The sequence below is a fragment of the Bombus huntii genome, chromosome 11, assembly GCF_024542735.1.
Source record: "Bombus huntii isolate Logan2020A chromosome 11, iyBomHunt1.1, whole genome shotgun sequence".
NCBI lineage: Eukaryota > Metazoa > Arthropoda > Insecta > Hymenoptera > Apidae > Bombus > Bombus huntii.
Window position 1 is genome coordinate 8,438,411 of NC_066248.1, and position 19,319 is coordinate 8,457,729.

General features: G+C 33.5%; 2 protein-coding genes and 1 long non-coding RNA gene across 5 annotated transcripts; 1 reads left to right on the forward strand and 2 right to left on the reverse strand.

Annotated features, from left to right (window-relative positions):
- Nucleotides 1-54: 54 nt before the first annotated feature.
- Nucleotides 55-14,039, reverse strand: LOC126871376 (caspase-1-like). Its single transcript, XM_050630122.1, has 5 exons — nucleotides 11,978-14,039; nucleotides 11,434-11,737; nucleotides 10,584-10,762; nucleotides 9,486-9,606; nucleotides 55-9,152 (listed from the first exon to the last, which is right to left on the reverse strand). Exons 1-5 carry the CDS (start codon nucleotides 12,107-12,109, stop codon nucleotides 8,914-8,916), a joined length of 975 nt encoding a protein of 324 aa, XP_050486079.1. The 5' UTR covers nucleotides 12,110-14,039; the 3' UTR covers nucleotides 55-8,913.
- Nucleotides 9,991-17,846, forward strand: LOC126871369 (WD repeat domain phosphoinositide-interacting protein 4-like). Of its 3 annotated transcripts, XM_050630106.1 has the most exons (8): nucleotides 9,991-10,191; nucleotides 10,760-10,947; nucleotides 15,714-15,981; nucleotides 16,062-16,302; nucleotides 16,403-16,551; nucleotides 16,645-16,746; nucleotides 16,814-16,932; nucleotides 17,471-17,846. In XM_050630106.1, the coding sequence occupies exons 3-8, from the start codon at nucleotides 15,731-15,733 to the stop codon at nucleotides 17,578-17,580; spliced, it is 972 nt and encodes a 323-aa protein (XP_050486063.1). In that variant the 5' UTR covers nucleotides 9,991-10,191; nucleotides 10,760-10,947; nucleotides 15,714-15,730; the 3' UTR covers nucleotides 17,581-17,846. The 3 variants fall into 3 exon arrangements, with proteins under 3 accessions (XP_050486063.1, XP_050486062.1, XP_050486061.1); XM_050630105.1 differs by lacking the exons at nucleotides 9,991-10,191; nucleotides 10,760-10,947 and adding an exon at nucleotides 14,122-14,269; XM_050630104.1 differs by lacking the exons at nucleotides 9,991-10,191; nucleotides 10,760-10,947 and adding an exon at nucleotides 15,210-15,358.
- A 170-nt stretch (nucleotides 17,847-18,016) lies between these two features.
- Nucleotides 18,017-19,052, reverse strand: LOC126871398 (uncharacterized). The gene is made up of 2 exons (XR_007691629.1): nucleotides 18,363-19,052; nucleotides 18,017-18,125 (listed from the first exon to the last, which is right to left on the reverse strand). It is a non-coding gene; the product is annotated as an uncharacterized LOC126871398 (long non-coding RNA).
- Nucleotides 19,053-19,319: the final 267 nt, after the last annotated feature.

Consider the following 19,319-nt stretch of genomic DNA (forward strand, 5'->3'; position numbering starts at 1 on the left):
CTCTCTCTTTCTCTTTCTATTCTCCGTAGAAAGCAGGATCTGAAAAGAGAAAGAAAAATGTTAACTACGAAGGATGAAAAGAGGAGTGAAAGGGGAAATACAGGGGTGGTATGAAAGGGAGAAAGAGAAAGGTATGTTGAAAGGTATGTGGGGGTGCGAGGGAAAAAGAGGATGTTGAAAGGGGTGCAGGAAGAGTGAAACGAGGATAGAAGGGTGAAACAAGGGAAAGAGACGAAGATAAAGTTTGCCGGGGGGAGGGGAGGAAGAAGCGAGATGGAACAGGGAGAAAGAGAAAGATAGATATCGTAGAGGGGAGAAAGATGACTGAAATTGGAGAGGAGGAGAGGCGGAAAGAAAGAAACACGGATACTCTCTAAGGGAGGGAGAGGGATGAAATTAAAAACGGAAAGAGATGGGAGCTTCTGAGTGGCGTAGGAGGAATGGACGAGAGATGAAGATAGGGATTGTCGAGGGGCAGGGATGATCCGTGGAAGTGAAACAGGCTGTTGAAGGGGAATGATGGAGCAGAACGCGGAGAGGAGGTAAAAATGAAGTAGATCTGAAAAGAGAAGCGAAACAGAAAAAACAAACATGGAAGTTATCGAAAGGCAATAAACGCGAGAGAGACGCAAAAAGGTGAACTAAAGGAGAAAACGGTAGGAAATGGAAATGTAGGAAATCCACGGGGTGAAAGTGGGTTGAGGGTAGATAAGCTTATGATCCGGGGGATACAACACGGAGAAGTAAGGGGAAGACTGGAGCACGAGAAGGAATTCAAATGCAAAGCAAGATGTTGATACAAAGTGTAAGAGCTTGTAAAATAGAATTTCCTGCTAAAACGATGATGGAAAGCTTCGAGCTATATGATTTAGTTGTTTGTAAACATTTAACGGAAAGGAGAGGATAAAAGGAATCCAGCAAATACAAGCAGGGGCAAACAGTTGGAGGAAAGAGACGGAAGAAATGAAAGAAATGATCTGAAAAACCAAAAAAGTTCGAAGTGGTAGCAGAAGATGAAAACACACTGGACGATTTATTACAGCGAATCAGCAGCAAAAATAGGAAGCAAGAATCTGGAGAAAAAATGAATTTAAAAAAGAATGTGTGTTAAAAAAGGATATAAAAAGAAAAAGATGTATAAAAAAAATAGCGCCCATAGAGGAGATACAAGATAGAAAATTGGAGATGATAAAGCATCGTTTACAGCAGCGAAAGAGGAAAAAGGGGTGAAAAAAGGAAAGAGAAGAAGGGCGCCGAGAAGAATTGCGAATTAAGAGGAAACGTGACAAAGTTGCTGTTACGACAGGAATAGAGAGATATCGGGGGCAAAACGCAAAGGAACGCGACACGGGAGATAGAAAAGTGACAGAAAACCTATGACGAGGTAGACGGCCGGGAGAAACGCGAAAGAGAATGGCAGCTAGGTAAAGGAAGGATAAACGAAAAGTATAGACAGTGATGCTGATGGAAACGGACCGACCGCGACGTACAGGTAGAAAAAGGTTGCAACTTGAAATGGAAATGGCAGCGCAAGTATCGCGAGTTGAGGAAACAATGTTACCTCAAATAATACGGGCTAATTTAGTAATAGAAATTGAAAATTCAACACTCCTTCCAAAGTCGATATTACAGGCTAGTTGAAAACTAATTACAGCGATAAAATTAGAATAGAATTTTTGAAGTAATTAGTAATTTTTATGATGCTAAAATCTTGCAAGGAAGTACGTAGTAATACCATACAGATGAAACAGTTTAAAAAGAATACTCTTTTCGATATAAAAATTAGCAAATTATCAATTCTTAAAAGTTCCTTAAAAATTTTGAAGGTTCCTTCGATTTCTGCCTTCTCTATAAATTCTGAAGATAAAAGTAAAAGACGAAATTTTCCTACAAGTTTTATGATTATTAAATTCCTTAACAGCGATTTAAAAAATCTCGAGGACCTTAAAACGCATATAAATTGTACAAGATTTCTAAATAATCTCTAATACCTACCACGAACACTTCCAGTAAATAAAGCAGGGGATAGAAAAGTATAGCCAAAGTAGAACAGCATAGAACGGATGAAAGAACGAAGAACCGAAAAGTGGATGAAACATTAGATACCTGCAGCCGCAAAAAACGCGCACATATCCATACACGTGTGCACGTATAGGTACCAAGAGGAGGATGGGAGAGCAAACGCGGAGGAACGCGACACAAAGGGAGAGATCAAGGGAAACAGCGGCAGTACTGAAAACTGCGTTCAAACAGCGAGAAGCGACGAAGGTGAAAACGAGACGAGGATCTAAAAACGACGAAGCATGTTGTGTGCTGAATGAACGGACGAGAGAAACTCTGCGTGACAGAGACAACGTACATATATATGATTCTCAAAACGAGGACAGAAATATCGCATATACCGGTGTATGCAGAAACAGGAAGAGGCTACGAAACGTCGACTAGAAACGATAGTCGAAGAGCTCCAGGCGAGGATAGAGGCTAGCTAACGCGATGAACAAAGAGGAATAAAGATGAGAAGAGAGGGTTGGAAACTAGCAAAGAGTAAAAGGGATAGAACGAGGGATAAAAGTAGGAAAATGGGGGAGGAAAGAGAAGGTACGCGGAAACAGAGACACTAGGCTAGGGGCTCACAAAGAGGGTAGCGAAAAAAAGGGATAAAGCATGGAGGAAGATAAAAGGAAGGTCGAGGGAGGTTACGATACAAATAGAGAAGGGTCGTACGTTGCGGGAAGAAAGCGTGTATAGTCGGTAGAAGCGATACAGTGAGCTCGTAAAATCGGCCAGGCGTTATACAGCCATTATTAGTTGAAATGTCCTACCTTCCATTGTGAAATATCGGATTAGTAACGTAGCAATTAATTCAGATAAAAGTGGCAAGGATTTAGTGTCAGTAATTTACTGTAATACTCACGAAAGTATTCGTACATTTGAAGCAACATTCAAAGCAATTGATTAGAAATCAGAAACAATATCTTTATATGAATTCACTGAAAAACATTGCTTTGGAAAAGAATTTGATCGCGATGCCAACGTGGCCCCACCCGTTTCTGGGAGCAATCAGGTCATGTCGGGACGTTATCAGCAGTCAACACGTTAATTTATAACCTCACTGTATATCTTGCACCAACTATACGTGCGTCGATGAACACACGGTAAGATGAAAGCGGCTGTATAATCCTGCCTAGAAGTAGAACTTACTTGTTGGAAGGGTAGAACCGAATTTCAGGCTGAAGTCTGAAGAACAGAATAAACAGATACGAGGATAAAGGAAGATAAAAGAAGGAAGTTCTATATTGAATAGAAACGAGATGAGAATCGATGAACTGGGCTCATTCTCCTTTCTGCACTTTATTACGTGTGACAGAGCTGAAGATCGTTTAATAATTATAAAGCAAAGGGGTGACACTTTTATTCACGTTTCATTCACAGTGTGGAAATGAAAACATTGCGCGTGACTATTGCGATAAGCAGCTCTGAGAGATTTCAATATTTATGATTAAAACATTTCATACACTTTTAATCAAAATATTTTTCTTACTATTTATTTTACGTACAAACATTTAAAGTTTGAAGTGAAAGGATAAAATGCGAAGGATATAAGATTTTAGTCATCGTGTGCACATGATCGAAACACAGGTATAATATAACCAGTCAGGCGAAAAAGGAAGATTCATAAACACGTGAAAAAGGGACGAAAAATAAGGAAAGGATTCTAAGAGAGAGGAAAGAAGGAAATTTAACAACGAAGAGCAGCGTTCCTGAAAAGGGGAACATGTACACGATTACTCTAACTCAGAAGGTGTAGTGATGAGAAGATCCGATGGTAGGCCGAAGAAATCCAGACTCGTGCGAGAACTTGCTACGAGTGAGAAGAGAGAAATTAAGCGGCATGTTAGCGAAGAGAAGTAAACGGACGAAAAGTAGAAGAAAATCGTGCAGGACGAGAGTCAGAAAAACAGAATTAACAGCGTAAGAAAAGACGCGCGTATATAACTCAGGCCTCATTGAGGGTGGAACAAAACAAAATTGAAGAAAGATTGAAGAGGAAAAATAGAAAAATAGACACGGTACTAGAGAAACCGGGGCAATAGATAAAATAGTTTTAAATGATTTTCTAACCACAATTTCAAAAATCTCGAAGATCCTAGAAATACATAAATCTTTTCAGATCCCTAAATAATCCCTAATAGACGCCACGAATTCCTTCTCAGACAGACAATAAAACGGAGAATAGAAAGAATGCGAACGAACGAGAAGGACGAAGAAAATCGTGCGGGGTGGAAGTTGGAGGAATGAGATTAAAGAGGTAGAAAGAGACGCGTGAATGTACCTCAGACTGTATGGAGGCTGGAACAAAACGGAAGGAGAAAAGATTGAAAAGGAAAAATAGGGAAATAGAGGCACGGTGCTAGAGGAACCGGAGCAATAGCGAGGAAAAGGAAGTGGAAAAGCGAGCAGAGATGAAAGAGGACAGGATAGGCCAGCGAGATTTTTACGCTAGACAGGCTGAGAGAGAAAGGCGTGTAAGGAAAGAGACGAATCCACGTGCGGGGGCAGTATTGATCTGTTCGCGCAAACTCCTGACTCTTACGTTTGCTCCACGGCCAGAATCGTGTCTCCCCTCTTCCTCTTTCGCTCCATTCCGCCCCTGGTCCCAACACACGAATGCCTGTCGACGCCGAAACTGCTCCACTGGCATCGACTATGACCCTGGTCATCGTCCTCCACGGGTTGCCTAGTCCAGAACTTACTATAAACGTACATATCATTGAACGACGCGATCCATGAGTGATCCACGTCAAAGGAAGTCGTTAGTTGAATTATTTTTCACGATCCAGTCAAGCGGAGGCAAAAGTGTTCGGAGGGTTGTAGACTACTGTTCGACCTTCTGTTGGTAATTGCGCTGATTGCTCCGTCCAGAGAGTTGGAATTACTAGCTATTTTCCCTTTTTTTTTTTTTTAGTCGGTGTTGAATGGAAATTGGTTCGGAGATAAAACAGTTGATGTTTGGATTAGATGTAATATTTTGTGTAGGGAGATTAGATTAAATTAGACATATCCAAACGATTTATATTTGTATAATCGTTTAAATTTGGAAGATGAAATGATCAAATGATGAAAAGATTGCTCTGAATAATTACTCTGTAGACTATTGTTATTATTATTATCATATCGCTATTGTTATAGCATTTTTACAGATAGATAGAAGTGAAATTTTTCTGGTGAAAAAATAAAGAGATGATTTGCTGTTGAAATGGTAAAAATGAATAATGTTCCTTGTTCCCCATTATCAGATATTTATTATTAAGGAATTATTATTAAATTATTAGATATTATCGTGACATTATTATTACAATATCGTGTGAAACGTAACATCGTTTCCAAATGAAAACTGAGCTTTCAGTGTACAGTTTTCATTTATTAAAACAATCGGAACGAGAACGATATGTTTAAATAACGAAATCGTACCTTAGTTAATCACTGTTAATTCATGCGATAACGATTTTTCGGACACTGAACAACGCCCGGGTGATTTATGGATCGGGCACGTTGATAATATCGTGATGCAGTTTATTAGCCGCTGAACGGAGAAACGCAGAACCACACTGGGGATAAGTCTGCGGGGATATGTTTGTCAAGCAGATCTGGAAACAGGCTACTGAATGCTTGATTTAATAGGACGTGTAAATTTCATACAGAATATTCCATTTCCTTGCGTTCTAATCCATAACATTCATACCTGTACAGCTTGTTATCGTTCTCCTTTATCTTAGAAAAGATACAATTTTCTATGACATTTCAGTAGCATTTTCTATTTTTATTAATCCACAAGATTCGACTTTCTCAACAATTTCTTTTCCATCAATTTACATTATGAATTCTATTTTTTAACATTGCGGTTATGAAAGAGAATTCCACAATTTTTATACTTATTTGCTGTTTCTTTTAGATTCTATGACTTTTTAACCTTACGAAGAAATTGGAGTATTTGTTGCATTACGATAAACAATTTGTTTTTTTTTTAAATCATAGAAATTCTTTTTACTTCCGCAAAGTATATATGATTCTTTCTAACAATCGAATTCTTGCTACGCGTCGAAACACACGTGAAGCACGAAAGTAACGACGCGACACTCTAATCATAGCGATTACAGTGTTATCGAATTGAACCAATTTTCATCGCCTACGAGGGGAACGATTTAAATCAGATTCGTTAGCAAAGATCATTTGCCTATTAGAAGAATTGCTGGATATACGAAACAGAGACTCTTAAATATATTCACTCCAGTTCCCCGAGTAAGGCTATCGCAAGCTTTTAGCGATTTTAAAATTCTAGTATAATAAAATAATAGCATAATTAGTCATCAATATCTCGTATTATTATTACATCTTCTTTGAAAAGGCCTGAAATGACCTTTTACTAGATTATCTTTGTACAATATACTAATCAAATTTGAGTGTTAAACCGTGGAGCATCCTGTATGGAATATATCCAAAACATAATTTTCTTAATGCATGAAACAGATCTATGCTTAGCTTTGACATTTTTTACTTGCGTTCATAAAAATATGAATTCGTATAAACATCCGCTGACCGAAAATGCTCTTTATCCCTGAAATAGAAAAAAATATGTTCAAACGTCATCGTCGTACAGTTTCCAGCAGAATTTCACCCTCAATGGGCAATCCGCAAAGCGGATTTTTTTCAGCGGCCGGTAATTGGTGGCATGGCGGTATCGCTTGTTTAAAGTTAACGAGCTTTTTTCATTTCGAAGAGCAGACAGCAGTTCGAATAGGAGAGCCAATTAAATACTGATGGGAGATCGAGCAGGAACAAGTGCTCGAGAAAAATCCGCGGAAAATGTTGCACCGAAGAGCGATGATCGAAAAGAAAGATAAAATGGAAGAAAAAGAAAGAAAAAAAGGGGAGAGAGAATGGATCAGGAACGCGAAACTGTGGATCAAGAAATAGTTGCAGAATCAAGAAATTGAAGAGGAACGATGTATGATCTTCCGTTGAAGAACTGTAGAGGAAAAGAAGCGAAGGTATGCTTTTCGATAAATAATTATTCTGTACGTATTTTAATAGAAATTAATTCTGATAAACTTTAAACTTTATAGTATTGTATAAAAACTGAATTTCTATTTCTAATTCATATCGAATTATTTCATCCATTTCTCTTTTTTCCTAACACTATCTACATGGAAGAAAAAAACTCGTTTTAGTTTTGTAAATATTATTTTTTCTTTCCTTAATACATTTACCAAATAGTACACTAATCCTTAATACATTATCAATACCAGTCAAAATAACTGGTGCTTGTCAAAGTGTAAAAGTCTACAATCCATTTACCGAACCTGAATTAAACAGTTTCCTCGTTTTGTACAACTTTCCACACGTTTTTAGAATTTTTCCTGCGTATCATTCTATATAATGGTGTCAATTATCAGGAAAATTCTGGATCGATCTTGATGCTAAAAAAAATCGTTTGTTCATACTACATTCGTTGAATTAAATTGATCTTTCAAACCTTTTGGCTCTTTTCTAATCACTTTAAGCTTTAAAATGTATGAAATTCAAATTGCCCTTTTACTGTTTGCAAAATGAGTAATATATCAATTTTTCCACTGTATGTATACAGTAACTCATGAAAGTATTTGTACAATGATTATAAAAAATTTTTGTAAATATATTCTATCTACAGCACAAAATTTTTCATACGACTGTAATACGACACGATTATCATGATTATGGTAACAAAATATGAAACTACTCTAGAAATACATACAAAAATTACAATATAAATAGTTAATTTAAATATGTCTATAATTATATATGATAAAGAAGCATGTGATATGTACTGAACTACCACGGGACGTTCGGCAACTCTTACTGCTACTTGTATTTTTATGTTACCCTTTGAAAATATCAAATTTGTAATACGTCTCTGGCTATCGAGTGCGAAAGAAACTGAAATTCTAAGAAACATGCAATTCGTTACTCCTTTAATATCGTAAGATTTCAACTCAAAAATAGCCATTCTTTGCGATCGTGCTACAACCTCTGCCAACGAAGACCTTGTGCCTTCTATTCTGACTGGAATACTATGATTCAATTTATAACTTCGTTATATCATAGCCCATACTATACTGGCTTCACAAAATTTTATCTATCCTTACATCTATCCTCTCATTTATAATAAGCTCGAGTCACGTAAAACGATGAATATCCTTAACATAAATTGGCAGATTACTAGAAGGAAATGAAGCAGTTAATAAAATTGTAAATCGCGAAAGAGGACTTACATTATCCTCGAACATTCACGTGCTAATCACAATACAACAATTCAGGACTGAAATCTGTTCAAAATCATTTAATCGCTCAAGGCCAACGTGATCTAACGCCGCATCCACTTCCGTACTATATAGAATATATGTTCACAGCGCACTCGTTGGAAACACAAAAGGCTGCAAATTAAACGCATATTTCTATACATCCTCGTTCATAATTACTTATTAGGAAATTTGGTGATTTCCTTAAAATTGTTAAGAAAGTCATGGATCAGAAAAAATTTTGAATTTGCATAGGGATGACAAGGCGAAAAATATTGGGAGCAATTTACAAGAACTTTCCTAGTAGCTAAGTTTAAAATAAAATTTTTAACAAGAAACATTCCTAGTAGCTAAGTTTAAAATAAAATTTTTAACAAGATTTAATAACTTTCTAACGGTTTGTCGGATTCACCTTGTTTTTTTGTAAGTGTCCTAATAGTATATAAACGGGGGTGTAAGTACTTCTCCCTTTCCTGAATTTTTACCACATTTTTTGCATATATTAATTGCAATAACAATGAAAGACTGTTTTCAAAACTTTTAAGAGATCATTCGTTAAAAACATATTGTTACTGTTCTATGACTTATTTTTCGGTAAAAAATATAGATCTCTAGTCAATGTTGAGCTAAAGGTAGGCATTTGTTTTGTCTCATGTAGAAATGAACTATTGTGTGAAACTTCGAATTCGAAAGCGACCTTGCGCGATATTATCGTTAACATTTTCAGTAGATCCATATTCCTCCAATGTTCGTTGATCACCTCGCATAGAGCCTGAATGTAGTAGCTACCTTCTAAACCTCGAAACGAGTAGTGACCTGCGAACGAAGTAAAACTCTTTAGAAGACTTTCACAAAATTAAAAAATATGAGACAATGCTTGTCTCGATTGAGAAACAATCTCCGACTTAACGATTGCAAATACCATTTACAGTACAAATTTCGTCTTAACATTTGAAAACGTAAGTATGGCACGAAAGTAAGAAGATCCAAATTTTATAGTCTTAAATAAAATATATATAATACTTGGATTAAATTACGTGCGATCTTCATCGTTTCTAAGAACCTTAAATGTTGAAAATTAAAGTTCGATGCGTTTGTATCGTTATATATATGTAAACAATGACATTTCTTTGTTTAAACTATATTTACCTTCTACACAACTGTAGCCGTACAGGAAATCTGCATGAGTAGGAATTGTGTAACTCTTTTGGACCGAATCAGTTGCACTCTTTACACGAATACCTTGCATGGGATTCTTTCCTTTACAAGCCTATAAGAAGTAACAATTGTTAAATACTGTATTATTAATAACATATATATTTGTAATATATGAATACTTAAACGTAATATAAATAACGAATAACAAATATATTGTAATATCATAAAGTAATTTGAATTAGAGATCGGTTGAAAATAGAAAAAACCGTGTACGTCGTCCTTCCGTGGTTCGTTTACATTTAAGAGCGCCTATGTGACTAAAGTCACCTAGTTCTTACAGAGATATGAGAAAAACAACAAACAACGTTAGAGTAGAAGGACGGTTTCGTGTTTCAAGGGGGGATGACCGAGAGGTCAGAGTATGCGAGTCGAAAAGCGAGTGTGTTGCGAGAGTCAAAGTTGATCGAGACATCGAAGAATAGAGTTAAGAGAATTGATCGAGTTGTCAGTGTTGTAGAGTTCTTAGAGTTGCTAGTGAGAGAGAGAGAGAGAGAGTGTTAGGTTCGTTGTGACGAGAGTTGCCAAATAACTGTAAAGTTATTTGAGATAGATACGAGTATCGCATTTAGTTTCAGTTAAACAAACATCGTTTTCTGTCCAATTAATACCTGTATATTCAATTCACTATTAATAAATTGTAAGTAATCGGGAAAAAATTTATATCTTAATTTCCACGATACTACAATATGTATAATATACTAATAATAGGTAGAGTAAAAAAACTGTTAAGTCTTAAATGGCCGAATTTTTAAAGCTGGTGGATAAGTTTGAAATATGTGACCCACAGATATCTCAAATTTAACGTTATCGACTTCTTAAAGGTAGAAGATTAAAAACTTAAATAAAAGAAAATGGAATCGTAATGTACTGTTAGTGAAGAAGAAATAGTATCTGGGAGAAATATTAGGCAAATCTTTGGGACTTGGATTATTTTTATAATCGCAGCGTTAAAACACAAAATTTTATAACATAAATTAATTGAAAAAGATTAAAAATGAAGTGTTGCAAAAAATCGTAGGAGACACTGACCTGTATGAAAAATAGCTTTGGTTTACCAGTTAACGATGGACAATTATCTGCGGTGAATCTTCCCCAAATATCAGATACCCGATATGGATAATCCTTCGCGTATACATAATCACCACTAGTGCCATGGCTTAATATAAAAATACAGATACAGTCATAATCTTCGTAATTGTTCGCAGACACTACAAAACAATCAACATCAACGATCAATGCATAGTATATAATTAAAGAACCCGCACACGACCAGTAATAATATTAATATCACCAAATATGGACAATGTTATTGCTCATGTGCGATCGATATCAGAAGACTGAGACAGAATATTGACGAAAATTTGAATATTTTGCCACGTAAACATCAATACTGGTGAGTGATGTCAATACTAACAATAATATTAGCCGTGTGCTAAGATTAACAGTAACTTATTGAAACATATTTCAGTTCATTATAGAGTATGTAATTCGAATAAGTAGTTTCATTATTTAAAGTAATTCCTCTCAATAAATTCATATGTGAATATTGCTTTATATAGCGTTTTATATAGCGTTTCGAAGAACAAAAATCATTGTAACTAAGAACTTGCATATTATTCAAAATATTGCAAAAACTAGACAATAACTGAAATGTGCTCTAAACGCAGTATAACACAATATACATAATACGTTTTTTAAAAGCACCTTCCAACTTATTATTTTCAATAATATTGTCAATAATACTGATCGTGTGTGGTCTCAAAAAAATTAAAGTGTATTGACAATATTATTATCAAAGTGCATTGTCAAGATTACTGTCAATATCAGTGATAACGTGCGGACCTTTTGAAATCAAACAATGAACATACTGAAGACATACACTTTGCAGCAATCTCCATGATGCCAACGTAGTCAAGATCCGAATGAGGTATCACTTCGAAACCCAGATTAGTGAAGGTGTGCTTTATCGCTTCCTCATCATTTTTAGTTCCATCTCGCTTTTCCATTTCAATAAAGGTCTCATTATTGAATATCACGCATTTACCACGTCTATTGTTCATCGGATAGATTTTTGCGTCTTTATGTATAGGGAAATTCTGTACGATTTCCTTCCTGTACGATATACCACGTACTACTTTAGCGTCAATTAAATCTAAATTTTCCTTGGAGTCCATGGAGTAATTCTGAAAATAACGAATTACAAGGATCTTCTTATTTCCGATTTTCCTGTGATCTCATCTCAGGCAAATATATAGTAAACAGCAACGTTATTTGACATCATATACAATTTTTATCTACTCATCGGTTAATTACAACGTAATCACCGTGAACAACAATCGGATATACAATTTGTTCCAAAGGCGAATAACAGTTTCCACAAAACGAAATAAAAGATGTTTGTAAAAAAGACGTGTCTCTCTTACTTCCTTTGTTGGATCCTGCGAGATCGGTTGATCTCGAAAAGAATGCGCTAGGCTTTTCATCTTCGTGATGTTCGAAATATAATTGATAGCAGCGCGACTCAAACTGATGAAACAAAATATAAGGACGAACATAATTTAAATATGTGTACCGGATTTCGTGGTTCGTTTCTTACTGAGAAGTCCTCACTTATCTTATCGTTATTAACGATAAAGTCGTTATCGAACGCTGGCCATTCACTGTACATATATATGTATATATATGAGTGACACTGATATCGATATTTCCTTAAAATGTCAAATATTCTTTCTAAGAACCAGTTTTATTCATATCAATCATATTCACTTTCGCTCAAAAGTCTTCTTATTCCATTGTTTTATAATATTTGAAAAAGTATTAATGTTTCTAATCTTACTACAAAAGTACAAATTCATCTCGATACATGCTAAGCTGCGTACCTTTATGTAAAAGTTGTGTTTTTATTCACGAAAATATTTGGAAAGTAACATAGAACATATTGGTGAATAGAATTCTTCGATTGTAGAAAGGCTCAAAAAGTTCAAAGTTGTATAACTTTTCATCGGTGTCGTAATGAGATACAATCATGGTAATTATAACAATAAAATGTAAAATCATTCGAGGAATATAAAAGTTAATTGAAATATATAATCAATGATAAAAGAGGGTAACTACATGTTCGGCAACTCTTACTATTACACGTATTTCCATGTTACCCTTTGAAAATATCATATTCGTAACACGTATCTGACTATTAAATGCGAAAGAAACTGAAATTGTGTTTAATAATACCTTAATATTTTAAGATTTCAACTAAAAAAATAGCCTTGCTTTACAATCGTGCTACAACCTCTACCGACGTGAAGCTCGTCAGTATAAGTTTGATCATTTCTTTCTTTCCTTTAACTTCTTTCTTTTTCATTGAGCAAACATCCAAGGTATAAGTTTGTTCATATTTGTGGCATATATTAATTATAATAACAGTGGAAGACTATTTCGGTTATTTTTGAAGGAGTATTCGTTAAAAAGAAACTGTTATTGTTGTTAACATTATTATTTGTTACTACTTTTCGACTTATTTTTAGAAAAGAAATATAGGTTTTTGATCAGTGTTAAGATAAAGCTAAGCTGAGCCATTTATAGATTTATCATAGTCTTGAATGTCGAGATTTATGTGTAATGTTGAGTGGCTCATGGGCTGATCTGGTACGTTGTTACCTCCTTGGGGTGAGATCTGGTAATTGGCATCATTTTCCAACCATTAATGTTTACATCAATCAATTAACTTTTGGATAACGACGTCAAGCCAAAAACTACACTCTCTGTAATCCAGTTTAGGTTTTGCTAAATTCTCTTCTTTCATTCATTTAAACTGGACTATAGAAGCTACTTATTAATAAGTAAACTATTAGCACCCGTCGTGGGTCACCGGGGAATATTGCATTGTGGGATAGCCAAACATACGCATTTTAATTTTAACTAATTATAAGATAGATATACATATTCATATACATAAACTCATTATGCGTACTTTTCGTACAAAGTTATGCTACATAACTTGGATATTTCTTACTTCTTCTTATTTAATAAATAAGATAATTGATTTATCAAAGTATCTATATTTTTTTTAATATAGCGTAATGAAATAATCCTCTTTGCAGTATTATAAAAGTATACAATTCTGTTTCGTTATAAGATATGTTATTCCATTATTTGGAAGTTTATAGAAAATTTTAATTTTAAATTCAAACCATTACTATACCGAATCGATAACGTTGCATGAGACACGAAAATGGTAAGGGTTCCAGGTGACCATCAAAACATGAGATACGAAAAAGAATATAGGTTTAGTCTACACTTCGTGTATGATAACTTATCTCATTAAAAAGTGAATAATCATCATGAAATATATAAAAAAGTGCATGTGCGCTTTGAATATACGATAATTAATTGATTTTATATGATTTTTTAAATAAATTATTTAATGAACAATGGGAATGGAGAAGGAGAAAGAAATTAATATTAAAAATGTCCGTTATAGATACTTATATCAGAGAGAAATTTCCTTTCTGGTGAAGATAAGGCTTTTAACTGCTCTTAGTAACCAAACGACGTTGGTTAATTTAGACGCAGAGAGGCGCTTCAATGAAGAACTTAGTATTCCTTGTGTAACACCATCGTGTAAAAATGGGGCGTACCCGGTTATCTCTGTCTCTTTCTTTCTCTCCTTAATGCGATCGTGTACTCGACTCAGTAGACCGCATAGTAAGGGAATGGTAAGAAACAGCGGTACCATGATAATGTATTTGTGTTACATATATGATTATTATGATTACATTATTATTATTATTTTGTATCTACCTAGTACCTAACAAATGTTATACAATATAAATATTTTTTCATTATTGGAAATTATACTATAATTTTTCTTTTTTTTCTATATCCTAGCATGGAATCAAACAGGGCAAACTCCTAACTTCATAGGTTCTTGCATATGCTAGCGTAAAACACCTTCAGTGTTTGGCCGCGTGGTGCAGCACGTATCGTGGAACAACTAGAACAATGTGCATGAGTGCTCTCACTTCCTCTCGAATATAATCGTTATTCAATGCTCATTTCCACGATGGTATATGACTGTGCTCATCTCTGATATCACTGCAGCCAATGTTGTAAACATAAAACTGGGCGTAAATCTAGAAATCATTTAGTACATTTTGTATTAAAGATTTTATTTATTCATAGAAATAGTGTCATTTTACTTTCTATCTTTGAAATAATTTTTCATTATTGTTATTACTAGTTTTCTCAAATAATATGATAAAAATAATTATTATTCTATACAATATTTTTAATTATTTAAATTACAGTTGATACATGAAAAAAATATTACCAAATTTATTTCAAGTTTATATTTTTAATTTCTTAATTTATTAAATGTAACTCAGTAATATATATACATATATATACAAATATACATGCATACGTATATATATATATATAAGAATTATTATGATTTTCATTAGTTATATACGAAAGATATTTGTTAAAAATAACTGTTGTACCACCCAGAGAAAATAATAAACCTATTAAAAGATATTTGCTTGCGCTATTCATAAAGTGAAAATCAGCCTTACAATGCTATCTTACGTACCACATAAAGAATGAAATACTGTGCCAAACATTGTATCGTAGTCACAGCTGATTGTGAAAGGAGAATGTAAACAAAAACACGTAGTATAGTTATTAGAAAAAAATTCATATATCGATAGAAGAAATACTCATTCATTAAATTTAATGTAACACCAGATAATACCAAATGGCTGGAGAAAGAAATATTCTTAATTTACGATTTAATCAGGATCAAGGTAACCATTGCTTATAACTTTAATTACCTAAATCCTTAAGAATCACGGTGTGAATTTATTTTCAATAATTTAGAATCTAATATCCCTGTTACATTGTTTTAAAAGTAAAAAGTTAAAAATATTTAACTTTGTTTAATGAAAAATAAATATATATAGTGTTATAAGAGAATAAAGAATAAAATATAATATTAAAACAAATCTGGTTTATTTATAACAGTATTGTCACTATATATTCTCATGTGCCAATGCTCAATTTAGTTATTAAGATTTCAGATAATTAATGTCAGTAACTTTTTATCATTTATTAAACTAGTTTTGTTGTTTGATATTTTGTTTCTAATTTGTATTCTTTTAGGATGTTTTACATGTTGCATGGAATCTGGTCTTAGAGTATACAATGTAGAACCATTAGTTGAAAAAGCACATTTAGATAATGACATAATGGGAAGTATAGCTATTGCAGAGATGCTTTGGAGAACAAATATCATTGCCATAGTAGGTGGTGGTACAAAACCAAAGTTTGCAGAAAATACAGTACTTATCTATGATGATTTATCGAAAAAGTTCGTAATGGAAATTACATTTACCAGTCCTATAAAAGCTATACGATTACGTAGGGACAAGTAAGTTCATTAATAAAATTGACTTTTATTTTTAATCAGTATAAATGTTGCATTTACTTAGGAATAATTTTACAAAACAGAATGATAGTGGCACTTCAGCGAGAAATACATGTTTTCTCATTTCCTATGCCAACACGAAGATTGTTAACTTTAGAAACCAGAGATAATCCAAAAGGATTAGTTGAAGTTGCTACATTAGCTGCTGCACAAAAACAACTTCTTGCTTTTCCTGGTCATAAACAGGGTAGTGTACAATTGATTGACCTTGGTGCTACAGAAGCTGGAAGTTCTAGTGCTCCTGCAACTCTAGCAGCACACCAGGTACATATGTATTTTATATACAGATTTAAATGAAGGTAATGTTTCTATATTACCACGTCTTCTCCTAGTATTTCTTTATGTCTATAAACAATACTATTAGGGAGCACTGGCCTGTCTCGCAGTTAACAGTAGTGGAACAATGATAGCAACTGCTTCCACTCAAGGTACTTTAGTTAGAGTATGGGATAGTATACGTAGACACTTATTAGTGGAATTGAGAAGAGGTGCTGACCCTGCAACACTTTATTGGTAAATACGTCTACAGACAAATTAATTATAAAACAACATTTTACTTTTAAAGATTTTATTATAATGAATTATAAAGTATAATTTATATTTCAGCATTACATTTAGTAGAGATTCGGAATTTCTATGTGCTTCCAGTGATAAGGGAACTGTACATATATTTGCATTAAAAGACACACACTTGAATCGTAGATCGACGTACGTAAATATAGTTCAAACTTTCATAAATTTTAATGATTAAAGTTAATAATTAATTTATTTACAGTTTCTCAAAAATGGGATTTTTGGGAAATTATGTTGAAAGTCAATGGGCATTGGCTACATTTACAGTACCACCAGAATGTGCTTGTGTATGTGCATTTGGTACAAGAAGTTCTGTTATAGGTATGTATTGTATGAAAAGCGTATTGAATATAGTGACTTAGAATATTTATAAAACTATTTATTATATTTCCACTTTGGCAGTGGATTCTTCATATGAAAGCAATAAAAGAGTTCATATAAACAAATGTCCTATTTCACCTTGCTTACAAGTTATAGCGAATTTTATATTGGAATACTTCTATTGAAAGACAGAAATAGTTAAGCTAGTTTCACTTACCTATTTACAAATAGAACACAATATTTAACCAGCAATACCTGGTGGAATGGAGAGTTAGACAATCCATGGTAAAATGTCTCCAATCTTATGTTCTGATGCAGCAAGGTCATTTTCAACACATCTTGTGGAGCTTTGTAAATAAAGTTTGTTCAAGAAGAAACTTGCTATAATCTGAGTTTATATATATATGAGGCCATATCAAATATAAATCAAATAGGGCATATGTGTATGTGAATTCCTTTTATTGTATTTCTGTCTAGAATTCACAGCCAAAGCAGTTCTCCGATGCCTGTATAATATATAATTTTAAATTGTTTCTAGCCATTTGTGTGGACGGAACATTTCATAAATATGTCTTTACTGCCGACGGAAATTGTAACCGTGAAGCATTTGATGTCTTCCTAGATGTTTGTGATCATGATGACTTTTAACACAAACTTTATATTGTATTTATAAGATGATATGTCTATAGAGAAGTTTCTAGTCATTTCAAGTAAGAAACTTCTTGCAGCTGATATCTGTACAGTAAAATAATTATATTAATAATTATAAGAAGAGTACAAATCATTACATTTATTGATTTTTTAACATAATACACTAAATGTTCTTCAATCTATTTTATATACACCAACATCTTAGTGACATATGTCCAACTACATAATAAAAATTAATTTTGTACAATAAATGTCCTCTCTAATCTGTTTTTTTTTATTCATATTATATTTCCTTAAATATTTGTGTCTTTTCTTATATTTCTTTTATTTGCACTTTCAGTTGCCACACCTTCTCGAATTTGTTCTGAAATTTTTATGTCACACAATATAAAAAAATAATTTTATTTAATAACTATAAATGTTATAGACATACTATATGGTTCTGGATTGATCATGGGGCTAATCATTGTAAAATAACAAAACGTTCCTATGAATCCTACTATTGTTCCTATAAATGTTACATATCGCCACCCTGTCAAGCGCTAAAATATGAAGCATATTATTAAAATTATCTTTTATATATTTACGAATTATAAATTGTACACATTACACAACACATAGAACATTTTGTACAGAATAAAATTGGCAATGAGTACGATTTACAAATAAATTATACATTATTTTACGTAATTTAAGATACAAAAGTTAACCTAAAATGGTTTTACTGTTTCGTTCCATTTTTAGTAGGATAATATATTATTTTTGTAATACTATAATACCTTTCAAATCAAAGTATAAAGATAACAAATTTAAAATTGTCGCAGGAAGATTTAATAAATAAATAAGTACCATCGTCTCTTTAACGTAATATGTATCTTAATTAACACATTGACTACCACGCATGTTTTCAAAGAAATTTCCGTCAGGCCACGCGTATAGCAGTACCAAGCGTTCTCTACTAAGTGCTCCCATCGATATTTTAGTAATGCGAATCGCTCAAGTGGTAGTCTTAAGAATGATCTTTCGTTTCATTTGTTCGCAACATTAAAACCACTAGCTGTTGTTGAATATGATGAAAGAAAGTATAGCATAGATTATACCAACCAAATGGTTTCTTATGTCACCACAATTAGAAAAGGAATCAAGTGGTACAGAAAACTTGGCATTCAATTCTTTCTGGGAATTTCTGTTGTAAACGCTTTGACGGTTTACAAAATTACAACAAGAAAAAATATAAATATTAGAATATTTAGACAATTATTAGTTGCAAAATTATTAGGGTTGTCTGAAAATACAAAAAATCCTTGTCTTCGACGGAGTCAGCATCATATCGCCGTTCGGAAAAATGATTCCGGAGGAAGCATTAGACGCGCATGCAAACTATGTTATGCGAATAAAAGACGTCGAATGGACCGAACAAAGGCACAAAAGAATTTGAAGAAAACAACAACTTATTGTCCAAATTGTCCCCACCAACCTCAGCTACGTATAGGATGCTTTCAAGTTTTACATTCTAAATAATTTTTTTGATAAACCATTTTCGTATTTTTATTTTATAACAATTCAACTATTATTACAATTAATTATTAATTAACAATTTATTATTATGGAATATCTTTTCAAATACTAACGACGATCTTTCGCAAGTAGTCAAATAAGCGACACCCGAATACGGGTTACGTAGCCTGATCAGAAACTTTGTTGACACCCGAATACGGGTGTCGTGGCAGTCAACG